At 37.4% G+C, this 14,148-nt stretch overlaps 1 protein-coding gene across 2 annotated transcripts in view; it reads left to right on the plus strand.

Annotated features, from left to right (window-relative positions):
- Nucleotides 1–14,148, plus strand: part of LOC124802827 (sodium-coupled monocarboxylate transporter 1-like) — a 319,127-nt gene that overhangs the window by 258,088 nt on the left and 46,891 nt on the right. For both annotated transcript variants that reach the window (XM_047263835.1, XM_047263834.1), the window contains exons 12-13: nt 85–171; nt 12,319–12,503. In XM_047263835.1, coding sequence (XP_047119791.1) covers nt 85–171; nt 12,319–12,503 — 272 coding nt within the window. The remainder of the gene's footprint in view (nt 1–84; nt 172–12,318; nt 12,504–14,148) is intronic.

Genomic DNA, 14,148 nt, shown 5'->3' on the forward strand with positions numbered 1-14,148 from the left:
TTGGTACAGGTTGTAATAGAGCACCCTAACTTTAATACTGTTTCTTTCTTCAAATCAACTGCTGTATCTCTTTCTGTTTTACAGATGGCTATTTCTCTAGGATCAATGTCACATGGACCATCATTGGCACTTTTTACTACTGGGATGTTCTTCCCATGGGTCAATGCCAAGGTAAGCAGTGAAATTACATTTACTTTGTACAGCTCCCTCATTATTTCACTTAGTTTCTAGAAATTAAATGACTGTAGTAGCCTTACTGTAATTAGCCAAATCATAATGCTTCCAAAGAGCAAAGCTAACAACAAAACTAAGAGTTTTCTGCAAAATTCCCCATTCAAACATGCACGTACATCTATGACTGAAATTTCATACCCATATGGAGAAGTCAGTTGTCAGACAGGATGAGTCTATTTTGGTAAAGTGACACTAGATGGGAATGCAGATGAAATTACCATTCCCTCTCAGGACTCCAATAATATGCACTCCCTGCCACCCACACTGCTATTACTGCTTGTGACAACGTTTTCGAAAATAGGGGACAGGGAGGGTAGGGTGGCGGGGTGGGGGAGGGGGGGGGGGGAGATAATGCTTTGATGTCAGGTGCATGTGCTGAATCAATAGAAAGAATATGTATTCCACTGAAGCGTGTGGGATTGTTTCTCATGAAGTGTGGGATCAAAAAGAAGAAGAAGAAGAAAATTATGTTAATACTCAACTTACAAGTGATTATTTGAAAACTCATTTAATAATAACTCTGAGTTCTAGAATGAAACACACATCACAGCAAAGAGTGCCAAACAGTTGCACACAGTGTATCCCATCTGGCAGTAATGCAGGTGTGTGTTCTCGCTTGCAAACATTCATAAGAGTGCCAGATGTGATAGCTTGTCCTCACTATTTTGCGCCTTTTGTTGCAGTTTGGCAGTGGTTTTTGCAGCCTCTAATGAATGAGTAAGTTCCTGCTTCATCATGTCCGATATGTGTTCTATTGGCGAGAGATCTGGTGATGTATTGGGCAGGGCAATTGTATACCATGAAGAGCACACTACATTGCAGCAGCCATAAGTGGATGTGGATTGTCCTGCTGAAAAAGCACATCACTTTCGTCTTGAAGAAATGACAGTAGCACGGGGATAACAGCCTGTGCAAAAAGTTGTGGACACGTTACTTTAACCTGCAGAAAGATCTGATGTAACCATGAGTAATCACAATTGGCAGTGTCATGGTGTCAGCGGAAGTGTAGCCAGATTCACAAATGTTCTGAGATTTGGTGCAAGCAGACAGTTCCTGATGGTCCCTGATGACACAGAAGGTGAAACTAGTGCCCAGATCTCATTACTGGATGATGTTCGGTCAGCCACCACTGTTTGCACGCTGCATCAATCTTGATGTTCATCTGTGCTGCGCTGATGTCCAGAACCTGGTCTACCATGAGGGAATGTTTCACAGACCACTGTGGCCTAACATGTGCTCCAGTCTGTCAACAAATGCCTCCAGTTTCCCACAGGTGCACAGTCTGACCTCTTTCAAATGACTGAAGATATTCAACAGGAGTATTTATTCATCAGTGGATCATGGTTATACCATAGAATGAATGGTGCAAACACCATGCATGTCTAAACTCAGACAGCTACTGCCTGCAGGATCAAAACTGAGGATGCATAGACAGACTTCCTGAGTGCCGTCTGATCATCTATGTAAATGAAACTGAATCACTAACACTACAACCCCTCAGTATACACATATTGTACCTAGGTGCCACTGAACACAATCCTTGAGGGTATTGCACTTTTTTTCCTGGCATTGTAGAAAACCTATGCACACTGACCTCATCTCCATGTTTCTAGCCATCACTATCCATCACAAAGAAATCCTAAAGACTATGGTCCATAGAGCTCAAACTCGGTTATAAACAGCGGGGCAACACCAACAACAGTTCAGTCTGGCTAAAGTCCAGGCAGCAAATTCACATAATAACAGTACCTAATGATGATGGCTGGGTCAGTTGTCGAAATATTGTGCATAAAATGGAAACAATGACTTGGCAGAACACCCAGAATTACACCATTAAGTAACAGGGATCAAGAAACATACTACAGCCATATGAGAATCATTTCCATAGAGCATACAAAGACTGGATTTAAATTATTATTTTCAGCATGTACAGAGTAAAAGCTTTGAGGATGGGGCGTGAGTCATGCTTGGGTGGCTCAGTGGATAGAGCGCTTGCCCACGAAAGGCAAAGGTCCCGAGTTCGAGTCTCGGTCCGGCACACAGTTTTAATCTGCATGGAAGTTTCATATCAGCGCACACTCCACTGTAGAGTGAAAATTTCATTCTATGTACAGAGTAGTTACACCAGGCTTTTGCCCTCCCCCCCACCCTTCCTCCCCCCTCCCTCATCCATTTCACGTTACTATCAGTGTTAAGTACTGAAGGGATAAACAGCTCAGTCCCGAGATCTGTTATCCAGAATGCACTGGCATGTTTCTGTTTATTTAATTTGCTTGCTGTAGTAGAGCATCTCTGTGCCACCAGTAAATCTGGAATCATTGTGATGGTTTCTTGATTTTCCAAAAGGCCATGCGGGTGGCATATTGCTGGTAATAATTTCAGATCTGCTGTTTAGATGTCATCTCAAACGTGAAGTGTAAATCATACCCATTGGTACAGTTGTTGAACTGGAGCACGGAATTTACCATCTTGTCAGCCTTTATGAGATGAATGATGGTATTTGAAAGAATTCGTAATCTACTGCCAAGTCGATGGCAGTGCCATATTGTGCCCAATGTGAGGATAGCACATGGAACACCTCCTTTCACAGGTACTTGTTAAAAGACAGCTTGTTAATGGCATGAGCTGTATGTAAAATATTTGCATTAGCAAGATGTCTTTCAGCAGGGCGTGGATGAAATGAGGGATCAAAAACTGAAAATTTTGTTTATTATTCAGTACAATTCTATGATTCTTCCTGATTCTAAAAATACATGCTTTATGTATATTACCTCATCATTTTCATGTTTGAATGCAGTTTCAAAGTTAGTGTGGTGCATGTTTTTTTAAATGCCTTGCTGTCACATTAGTGTCAAACACAAAACTTTGCCTAAAATGACTCATTATTTAATTTTGGTGCCAGTATTTCCATAGCAACTCATTTGTGTAATACCCTTGAATAACATTCTAAACTCTGGGAAATAATGTTTACATGGCAAAACTCATAATCCAAATAACAGTTTCAGTAGTTGCATTTGGGAGTGCTTAACAAAAACTGTTTTTGTTGGCATGTCAGCTATTCAGACTGATGTGATGCATGTCATAATGTTTTAATGGTGGAGTAGCAAGCAGATTAAAAACCATGAGCAGACTAGGCATCAAAACTGGAGAAAATGTGAAGAATGAGCTCCTGAAATCGTGACAAAGGTGTCCCAAAGAACAAATAGAAGAAAGAAAACTTGACAAGATGAAGAGAACACTCAGAATCAACAAGATTATGGAGCTGGAATGTTTTCATATGTTAGCATTGAGAATAAAATGACAAGCAAATCTTTAGTTCCAATTTCCCATAACCATCTTTTTTTCAAACATAGGTATCATTATCCCAATATTAAATCTAAAAAAAATTGTATGAATAATAATACAGGGCTTGCATACACAGTAAGCCTGAGTATTCAACAATATATTAAATACTTTAAGCTGGAGCATTTCATATGTTCTTAAATTATCATGAGAAAAAATTGACTTCTAAAAAACATGTTTTTAAATACACAAAACAAGGAATTGGTAAATACTTCCACTTTATTCTTTTAACACATTAATAATTAAAAGAATACAATTTGTTTTGACCTTTCATTCCAAATAGTGTGGAATCACAGGGTACTTAAAATAAAAATTACATGTAATTCAGTATGTAAGATAAAAGTTAATTTTCACTCATTTATGAATTCCACAGTATTTAAGTTTTTATTACATACAGTCCACAATACACTAATTATTTTATAAAAGTTTCATTTCAATATCTGTTAAAATGTTTGTGTTATTATACTTCAAAATACTAGTAAAAATACAGAGCATGATGTCCAGATCTCATAATCATATACTTACAACCTGTGGATCGCCAAGCAAACAAGATTTACACAGGTATTAGCATATAGTAAATTTAAATTATAACATGTAATGTGCTGATGTAGTATTGCATTTTTTGTTAAGGTAGACCATGAGTGAAATTTGAGTCCAATTAGATGATGATGTAATTGACAGGTATACATTTTAAACACATTTGAACTAACTAGGGCAATATTTCATATGAAAGCCAGTGGCAGCTCATAACCACATGTTTGCATTTATCACACAATGACTAATTTTGAAACATAAATTTTTGCTTCTGTTGTCATATATTTTAACCCAAGTCAGTTTCTGTGATTAATTATTATGCATCCTGCTTAGAGTTAGTGCTTTTAGTGCCATTAACAACAATATAATTTATCTAACATATGAAGTCACACTGGGAAGAAAGTTAATCGGTGTGGTCTTTACAGTCATTTTATGTGCATGCATTTGATGGCAACTGTTTGCTGGTGATGGGGGAAGCTGGATGAATAATTTATATTGCATTTATTGTAATTTTTGTTATTACTGCCCAACAACTGTGATGAGGAATTCACAATATTTGGAAATATTAGCAATAGGATCACCGCTGGGATACCTTCTGAAATGATGATAATCATCTGAAATAAATATTATAAGTGTATTACTGAAAAGACCCATCCAGTAAGCAGGCGTGTTCAAGTGCCACTGACAGAAGGGGGAGCTGTACTGGCTCCAGATCGAATGCGCACAGTGGATTAACGACAACGGTTGGTGTGCTGACCAGTCTGAATGTGGTTTTTACACTGTTTCCCACATCCCAGTAGGTGAGTACCAGGCTGATACTGAAGGCACTAAAATGTGATCTGCAGAGTATCCATGTAGAAGTACAACCTCAGTTACATGACTCACAAACATTTAGAAAACATTCACATGAACAACACTACATGGAGATAGTTGAGGTACACATATTCCACATATTCCATCGCAGGGTGTAATAGGATGATGACAGGAGGGGCATCCAGCCACCCCTTAAACTAATTACACATCCATCAATCCTGTGCCAGTGAGGGACAAAGACACAAGAAAAAGAAAAAGAACTATATTGCAGAAAAGATCTAAATTCAATCATTGCAGCTGAATATGTCACACAAAGAACAAATTACCTTCAAAGAAAGAGGCAGGAATTGGAATACTACAGTTGTAATTAATGAAAAATGAAATGACAAAGTCAAGAAGTATTTGCAAAATCCTGACTGGAAAGCTGATGATAATGCAAACTATAATGAATTCTGTAATATAGACATTGACCACTTTGGTAGCTGTTGTTCTAGGAAGTTAATCTATGGAAGTAGATTAAATGCACTTAAACCCTGGGATGCATATGGAAGCTGAATGCCACACAAAACTAATGAAATATCTGAAAACATCAGCAGACGGGTTATCATTAAATTTTGTTACGTGTCAGCATATTCAACTCAGTATTTCTCATGAAACCCCAATACCTATGAAAATAGGTAAAACAATGAAATACAAGAACTAATTTTCAGAACTATAGATAGATCACAACTTGAGCTGAAATCCTACCATCTACAATTAATGAAGTATCTGAGTCCAGTAAGTGTGATTCCTACTATAGATGATTTATAAATGAAGAAACTAATTTATATAGCATATTTCCATTTAGTAATGGGTTACAGACTTAATGTGTCAGAAAACAAAACACAGAAGTGTTGTCATAACTATACATGGTGTTAGTTCTAGGACATCCTGTACAGACTTAGATCAAAAATTAAAACCTTGGTATTGTGACAACTGCTATACAGTATGCAGGAGATGGACAAAAATTTGGAGACCAAAAGCACAACACAGTTCCATGCCCAAGACAGTGTAGGAAATCCCTTGTCATTCAAAACTGCTTTCAGTCATCTTGGAATGGAAAATACAGGTCCTGTGTGGTTTTCAAGGAAATCTTATTCACTTCTTTCTGCAAAATAGTGGCAAGTTATGGTAATGATAATGAAGGTAGATAGCAATCGTACACTTCCAAAGTAGACCACAAAAGCTCTATAACACTAAGATTTGGTGATCGTGGTAGCCAGGAGATATGTGACAATTCATCTCCATGCTCATGGACAATGCGAGCTGTGTGAACAGGAGCTAATCATCTTGGAACACAGCACCACCATTAGGGAACAAATATTGCACAGTGGGATGGACATAATCAGCAAAACTGCCACATAGTTCTTGGCAGTAATGCGACCTTGCAGAGTAAGCATGCAGCCTATAGAATACCACGATATGGCTGCCCAAATCATCACTATACCTCCACCAAGTTTCAGTCTTCAAATGTAAACTCAGCCAGAAATTGGAAAGAGTGTGAAATGAGACTCATCCGACCAAATGACTTTCTTCCATTGCTCCATGGTTCAGATTTTACGGCTTCATTACCACATTTCCCTGTTACAGGGATTTACATCACTGATGTGTTGTTTTATTGCATCTCACCCTAGAGTTCCCAGCTTATAGAGAAGCGATTCACGCTCTCGAACAGCAAGTAGAACAATTGAAGCAGACTGGGGCGGAGGACAACAGACAAATACATGATAAGATTGTGGAATGTTGTTGTGGTACTGACAGGGTTTGTCAGTGCGACAGTCAGTTCTGCAGTGACTTTTGCAGTTATTGTCCCTTTATATTTAATCACACTTCTCTTCAATGGCCAACTGTCACAATAATTCAACATACACTTTTGTCCATGTTTTGACCTAGTGGATGATATTTTTCCACTTTTCCTGTATACACTATAAAACTTCAATACAGTACCTCCTGAAACACACAAAACTTTAGCTACCTAGGTTACAGAAGCATCCACCCATAAGAGCACCAATCATTTCCCACATTCAATACATTTAGCTCTGATATAATTCACTCAAAACTCCACAGAACACTATCCTGACCATCACTGATACTTGCTTCATATTGAGAACATTGCACAGGTGTCATTCATGATCAAATACAACAGCACAACATGCAGGTTTGGCTAGCATTTGCATTCATGTTCAAGTATGCATGTCTCATTGTGTTTCCATACTTTTGTCCAACCCCTGTACACATTTACTGATGTCCTTTCTCATTATTAATATTTCTCTTTTTGCCAAAAATAATGAAATGCATGAACAGAACATTAAGAACAAAAACAGCTTTGAATACATGGTTTATCAACACAGCTGGAAAGTACATAGGTAATTGACATCAGTTTACAAGATACCAACACACTGACCACAAAAACAATGTCAAAAATGTGTCCTTGCTATTCCAGTGCAGCTTGGCAAATGAAGGATCTTTTTGATTGATTGATTTTTTATTGGTCCAGTTTTATCATACATCACAAATTGTACAATTGATATTGGACAGGTCAAAGATAAGTTATAATAATACATAGTATTAGCAAAATAGTTGGCAAATTAAAATTAGGTACCTATTACAATTAATTTTGTTACATACTCAGAAATTCTCTGACAGAATAGAAACAGTGCTTTATTAGAAATGCCTTTAGTTTAGCTTTAAACATTCGATGAGTAGCATTTTTTATTTCCTCTGGTATCTTATTGTGTAGTATTATGCCAATGTTAATTATGCTCCTCTGATAGGTGGTTGTTCTGTGATATTTTTTATGTATATTTGATTTTCCTCTGGTACTATAGTTGTGTACATTTTTGTTCTGTAGCAGTTTGCCTGTTTTCAGGAGGTAGTCCCTAGTGAACAAGATAGTTTCATAAATGAATAAACTTGGAACATTTAGAACACCAAGCTCAGTAAAATGGGATTTACAGGACTCCATCTTTAAAGCCACAAATTATTCTTAGAACTCTTTTTTGCATTCTAAAAACCTTTACACTGTGAGTTGAGTATCCTCAGAAAACGATCCCATATCGGATTAGTGAGTGGAACTGTGCATTTTACGCCTGCAGTACTGTTGTTTTGCTTGTTGTAGCCTTTAAAATTCTTAGGCCATAGCACACAGATGATAATTTTGTAAACAAGTTATTTATATGTGTGTCCGACTTTAACTTTTCCTGAACCCATAGACCCAAACATTTTGTGACACTTACATTTTCTAGGGGATCGTTTTTTAATTGGGCTTGAATGATTAGTTGGAGGAATTAAATGAAAATTGACACACACAGTTTTTTCAGTATTTATAATGAGTTTGTTTTTTTGTGAACCACTCAGAAAGTCTTTTCATAGAACTTTCTGTTGTGGACAAAGTTTCTGGACTGGATCCAGTGAGCAATGTGCTGGTGTCATCGACAAACAGGAAAGTTTTTGTGGGACTCATATATTCAACTAAGTCATCCACATAAATCAAGAAGAGTAGTGGACCTAAGATTGAGCCCTGTGGTACACCATATTTTTATTGGTAATTCCCTAGAAAGAAAGGAGTTGTTTCTTGTTTTATTCATTTTGTTGAATTCATACTGAAGTGATACTTGCTGCCTGCAGTTTTTTAGGTATGAACACAACCATCTATGTGCTACACCTCTTACTCCTCATCTTTCTGATTTTTCAAGCAGAATGTTATAGTCCAGAAAGTTGAAGGCCTTTGATAGATCTAGAAAAATACCTGCAGCTAATTTATGTTGGTCAAGGGATTTTAAAATGCAGTCTAAGAATTCGAAAATTGCTGTCTGTGTGGATTTAGACTTTCCAAAACCATGTTGTTACACTGTAAGAGGTGCATATTTATTTATGAAACTTAAAAGCATGTCATAGAAGAGTTTTTCTAGAATTTTTGAGAAGGAACTTAACTGTGACATGGGTCGGTAGTTTGATATTTTTTCAGAAGAACCTTTTTTTAGTAGTGGTGAAACTTTTGCTGTTTTAAAAATATCTGGAAATACACCAGTTTTTAAAGAGAGGTTGAAAATTTTTGCCAAGGGGTTTGCTATGTGGTGAGCACATGCTTTTAATTTGAAATCACATACTTCATCAAGACCACTTGACATTTCATTGCTTAATGATTTAATTTTACTTGTAATTTTATTGGGGTTTGTTTCATACACATACATAGAAGCAGTCGAGATCACTGACTTGCTGGAGAAACTTGGGACTGGTCCTTGACAGTGTACTTGAATGAGGTCTTCAGCTAGTGAGATGAAGTATTCATTGAATTTTTCCACAACTGAATTTGGGTCTGTGACTTTTGAGCCTTCTAGTGTTAATGATACATTCTTTTTCTTTGGCACTGAACTAAAAGTTTCTTTCCTTATAACTGTCCATATGGATCTCATTTTGTTAGATGAGTTTCTTATCAAATTGTCATTCCACGTAATTTTTGCCTCTTTGACTACTCTACCATAGATTCTTTTGTAGTCTTTTGAATAATCTGTGAATTCTTCTGTTACTCTACATTTCTTACTACAGTACTGCAGAAATCTGTTTCTCTCACTGGAAATGTTTATGCCTTTAGTTACCCATAGCTTATTATTGTTAGGTTTTACTGTTTTTACTACTTTTGGAAATGCTACATTAAAATAGTGAAGAAAGATGCTCTGAAAACTCATTTACATACTATCAACATTGTTCTGAGTGACGACGCTTTCCCAGTTTTCCTTCGCCATTAAGAGATTAAAAATTCTAATGTTATCTTCAGAAAAGGTTCTTTTTTCAACTAGTTTTTCGCAACTGCTACTACTTGTTGGCATTTCTATATACAGCAGCTGTGCCTCATGATCACTATTACCCATGCTCAGTACTCTCCTTGTGAACCTGCAATTTGTTTCTGAGATGAATATTTGGTCAATAATGGAATTTGTGCATTCTGTTAATCTTGTTGGGTAGAGTATTGTGGGGATCATATTGAATGAGTTGGTCATATTTATCAAAGCATCTCTGGTGCTGCTGTCTTTTGAAAAATCAATATTGAAATCCCCATAAAGCGCTATCTTCATATTTATTGTACTGATCTTGTTTAGCAGAACCTCTAGTTTATTCATGAAGACTGACAGGTTTCCACTTGGTGCTCTATATATGTTAATAACTACGAAATTAAGCTCTGGCAGTTTGGTAATGGAAAGTTCAAAGTCTTTTTCAATTGAGACAATATAACTTTTACTGACATCACAGAACTTTATTTGTTCTTTCACAAAGATAGCAGAGCCACCATGTTTGGAAAACTCTCAGCTAAAATGACTTGCTAATCTGTATCCTGAGACTGAGGTTAATTTTACTTCGTCATTCCATAGCCAACGTTCAGTAATGCGGATTATGTCTGCATTTAGTGCATACTGGAGTAGTGCTTCCAACATGGAAATTTTATTTGTGAGTGACTGAATGTTATGGTGCAGTATAGCAAAATCTGGGTATTTAGTAACTTTAGTGGAAACGGTTTCTGATTCTTTATCTAATGGCATTTCTAATACAGCACTTACCCTAAAAAATTTCAGTATCTTTCTTGTGTGTGGCTTCTGTTTGCTGGTGGCAATCAGCAGGTGAGTTAACTTCTGGAGCTTGTATAAGTTTTGTTACATCCACATCTGTCCTCTTCGGTTTAAACAATTTCATAATTTTCGTTTGGCTGATGACTTAATTGTTTGTTTCTTGCCTAATTGGTTTAAACCACTTGGTAATTTGCATTTGGCTGATGGCACAGTTTGTAACTTGTCTAAAGCACTTCTTAATCTACATTTGTTTGTCACTTATACTTTTTTCTTCACTCTTCTTCGAAATGCGAGTATATATTTTTTCGGCTCGTAATTTCTTTCCTGGTGTATTTAAATGGAGTCCATGGACTGTCTGGAACCTTTGCTCCAATCTGTTTATATCTACAATATCAACATTCTTAAAGTTAGTGCATATTTCAACGATAAACTCATTTGCAACATCAATTTCACGGTTCACACATGGCCAGGGTGGTAAATCATGATGATGTGGGATGTTCACAATGAGTACATTTGTGTGGGTTAAATTACTGAAACATTTCCTCATTTCTGTAATAACCTTGTATGTCTTGATTCTATAGACATCATTTGATCCTCCTATTAACATGGAGAAATCGTCTTTATTCAAACTAGCTACGTCAGTTGCTGATGTTAGGTCCATTATTTCAGTCAATGCAGCCCCTGGCTTTATGAAATCAGATGCCTTAAAACTACATGTTCTCATCAACATTGCAGAAATTTCACATCTGTGACTATCACCTAACAAACAGATTGTTTTGTATTTCACACTTTTTGTAACCTGAGGATTTAAGGTTCTTCTTCACACCTGACTAGTGCTGTTTTTTTTTGCCACACATATTCTAAATGTCCTTCAGTTTGCAGTTTCAGTAGCTCAGTTCTGTCATGACAATCAGAAGTCTCTACTCACTCATTAGTTCCCATCCTATGCTTAGCTGACAATTAATTTATAATATAAGGCACTTGTAGCTAGTTCCAATTGATATAATTATGTGAGAAAATAAGTTTGATTCTTCTCTACAAACTTTGGTATTTGCCCTTTGGTTACAATCTTGATGTCAAAGTGCTTTTTCAAAGATCATTGTTCTCTCAAATTATGGCTGCGGTCTGGTGTTGCTTTTGTTGCAGTTTCCCACGCCTTTTTGGCCCTTATAAAGGGAGGTCACTGCTCTCTAGCTGCATCTAATGTCAAGCACGCATTCACTGCAAAGAGACAAAAAGCCACATGCCGTTTTCATCCAGACACAATCAAATTGTGACTTCCATTTTATCATACTTGTGGTTTAAAGCTATTCATGATATTTCACAATGTTCACTTTATGGTATAGATACTGGGTTGCATCTTGTGAGCTGTTGATGTCCCCTTTCAGACTACTTGAAATTTCAAAAATCGGTTTGTTTACCTCCCACTATGAAACAGCCATTGTCAGTTTATTAAATTATTGTTGTAAAGCCTTTGTGACCTGTAACTAAAAAACAATTAAGAGTGCATTAAGTGCTACAGTATCTCCATTGAATTGGATCTGTTTATTCTAGGAAAATGTTGTAATAACACTGTCAACCACCATCCATGAGATATCTCTTGATAAGCAACAGAATTAAGGCTGTTTTTGCTGTCAGAGATGTTCCTAATCAATACTGAGTGTTTATATGTATTCTTCCCTCCATATTCAATCATTTAGTTGTGTTACCCATGACTTTTTTCTTTCTAGTATGCATGTCTGAAGAGTTGTAGGTGTAATCTGTGTCTAATACACTTGCTGTTTTTCCACAGAGTGCCATTGTGGGTAGCATGACTGGCATGGGAATGATGGGCTGGTTGGTGATTGGTGCACAGCTACACCAAGCTCGTGGAAACATTGGCTTTGCTACCAAGCCACTGAGCACTAATGGCTGCCTCTACGAATTTGACCACTCACAGAATGGCACTGTAGCTGTACCCAGTGATTTTTGCACCAGGTGAGGCCGACTCCTTTTTCTTTGTCCTTCTCAGTGGTATGATATAGTCCCCGTGGATTTCCTCTCCTGTGACAGGTGCTCTTATCCTCCAAACAATGTGTTGAACCATACATTGCACATGGTCCAGTCTCAGCTTTCCCCTATAATTTTTGCCCCCTATGGCTCTCTCATCTACATCCACATCTAGATCTATGTCAGTACTCTGAAAACCACTGTGAAGTGCATGACAGCATGTAGGTCCCACTGTACCATTTATTTCAGGCTTTTGCTCCTCCAGATCATTTTTGGAGCACAGGAAAAATGATTGTTTAACTGCCTTGTGCATGCTGTAATTCATCTAATCTTATCCTCACAATTCCTATGGGAGTGATATGAAGGAGTTGTAGTATATTCCTAGAGTTCTCATTTATAGCTGGTAAGGTAAGGTCTTATGGGACCACACTGCTGAGGTGAGCGGTCCCTAAGCTTATACACTACTTAACCTAACTTAAACTAACTTACGCTAAGGATGACACACACACCCACGCCCGAGGAAGGACTCGAACCTCCGACGGGGGGAGCCGCAAGGACCATGAGAAGACGCCCTAGACTGCACGGCTACCCCGTGCAACTTTATAGCTGGTTCTTGAAACTTGGTTAGTAGGCTTTCTCATGATTCTAGCTTCAAGAGTCTGCCAGCTCAGTTCTTTCAACATCTCAATAATAGTCTCCTGTGGTCAAACAAACCTGTGACCACTTGTGCTGACTTCTCTGATGGAAGGTATTCACTGATGTACTGACATATATTCTATCAACCTCACCCTTCTTCCAATTAGTGTTTCACATGTATTTCATTTCTCACCAGTTCTGTGGGTATGCATCACATTTCTTATCTTATTAGTCCTCTTAGTTTTCAGCCTTTTTGTATAACACCACGTTTCAGACAACTCAATTCTTTAATTTTCCAGTTTTCTGCTAATCGATTTTTGAATATCTGTCCAACTTCCACCAACTCTTGCACCTTTCTGAAATCCTACTGTACCTGTCTACAAAGAAGGACCATAGCATTTCCAAACTTGGCTTCCAAACTGAACATAATTATTGGCAAACAAATTTTTAATAAGTGTAGAAAGTTTTAAATGCTAAGTGAGGTGTAACCGATTTGTTTGGAACAATTAACAATTTGGAATTACTAGCACTTTTCTGCCATTCCACCTTTTGCACCAACTTACATGGAGCATTCGATAAGCAACACAACACTTTTCTTCTGAAAGCAAGTTGGTTTTATTTAAGATTTCAACACACCATATAATTCCCCACTCTTTTGGCTACAAATTCCTATTTTTTAACATAATCTCCATAATTTTTCCCGAGGACATGCAGCTTTACTGTATGATTAAATGATGATGGCGTCCTCTTGGGTAAAATATTCCGGAGGTAAAATAGTCCCCCATTCGGATCTCCGGGCGAGGACTACTCAAGAGGACGTCGTTATTAGGAGAAAGAAAACTGGCGTTCTACGGATCGCAGCGTGGAATGTCAGATCCCTTAATCGGGCAGGTAGGTTAGAAAATTTAAAAAGGGAAATGGATAGGTTAAAGTTAGATATAGTGGGAATTAGTGAAGCAGGAGGAACAAGACTTTTGGTCAGGTGATTACAGGGTTA

This window comes from Schistocerca piceifrons, chromosome 6 (genome assembly GCF_021461385.2).
Source record: "Schistocerca piceifrons isolate TAMUIC-IGC-003096 chromosome 6, iqSchPice1.1, whole genome shotgun sequence".
Taxonomy (NCBI): domain Eukaryota; kingdom Metazoa; phylum Arthropoda; class Insecta; order Orthoptera; family Acrididae; genus Schistocerca; species Schistocerca piceifrons.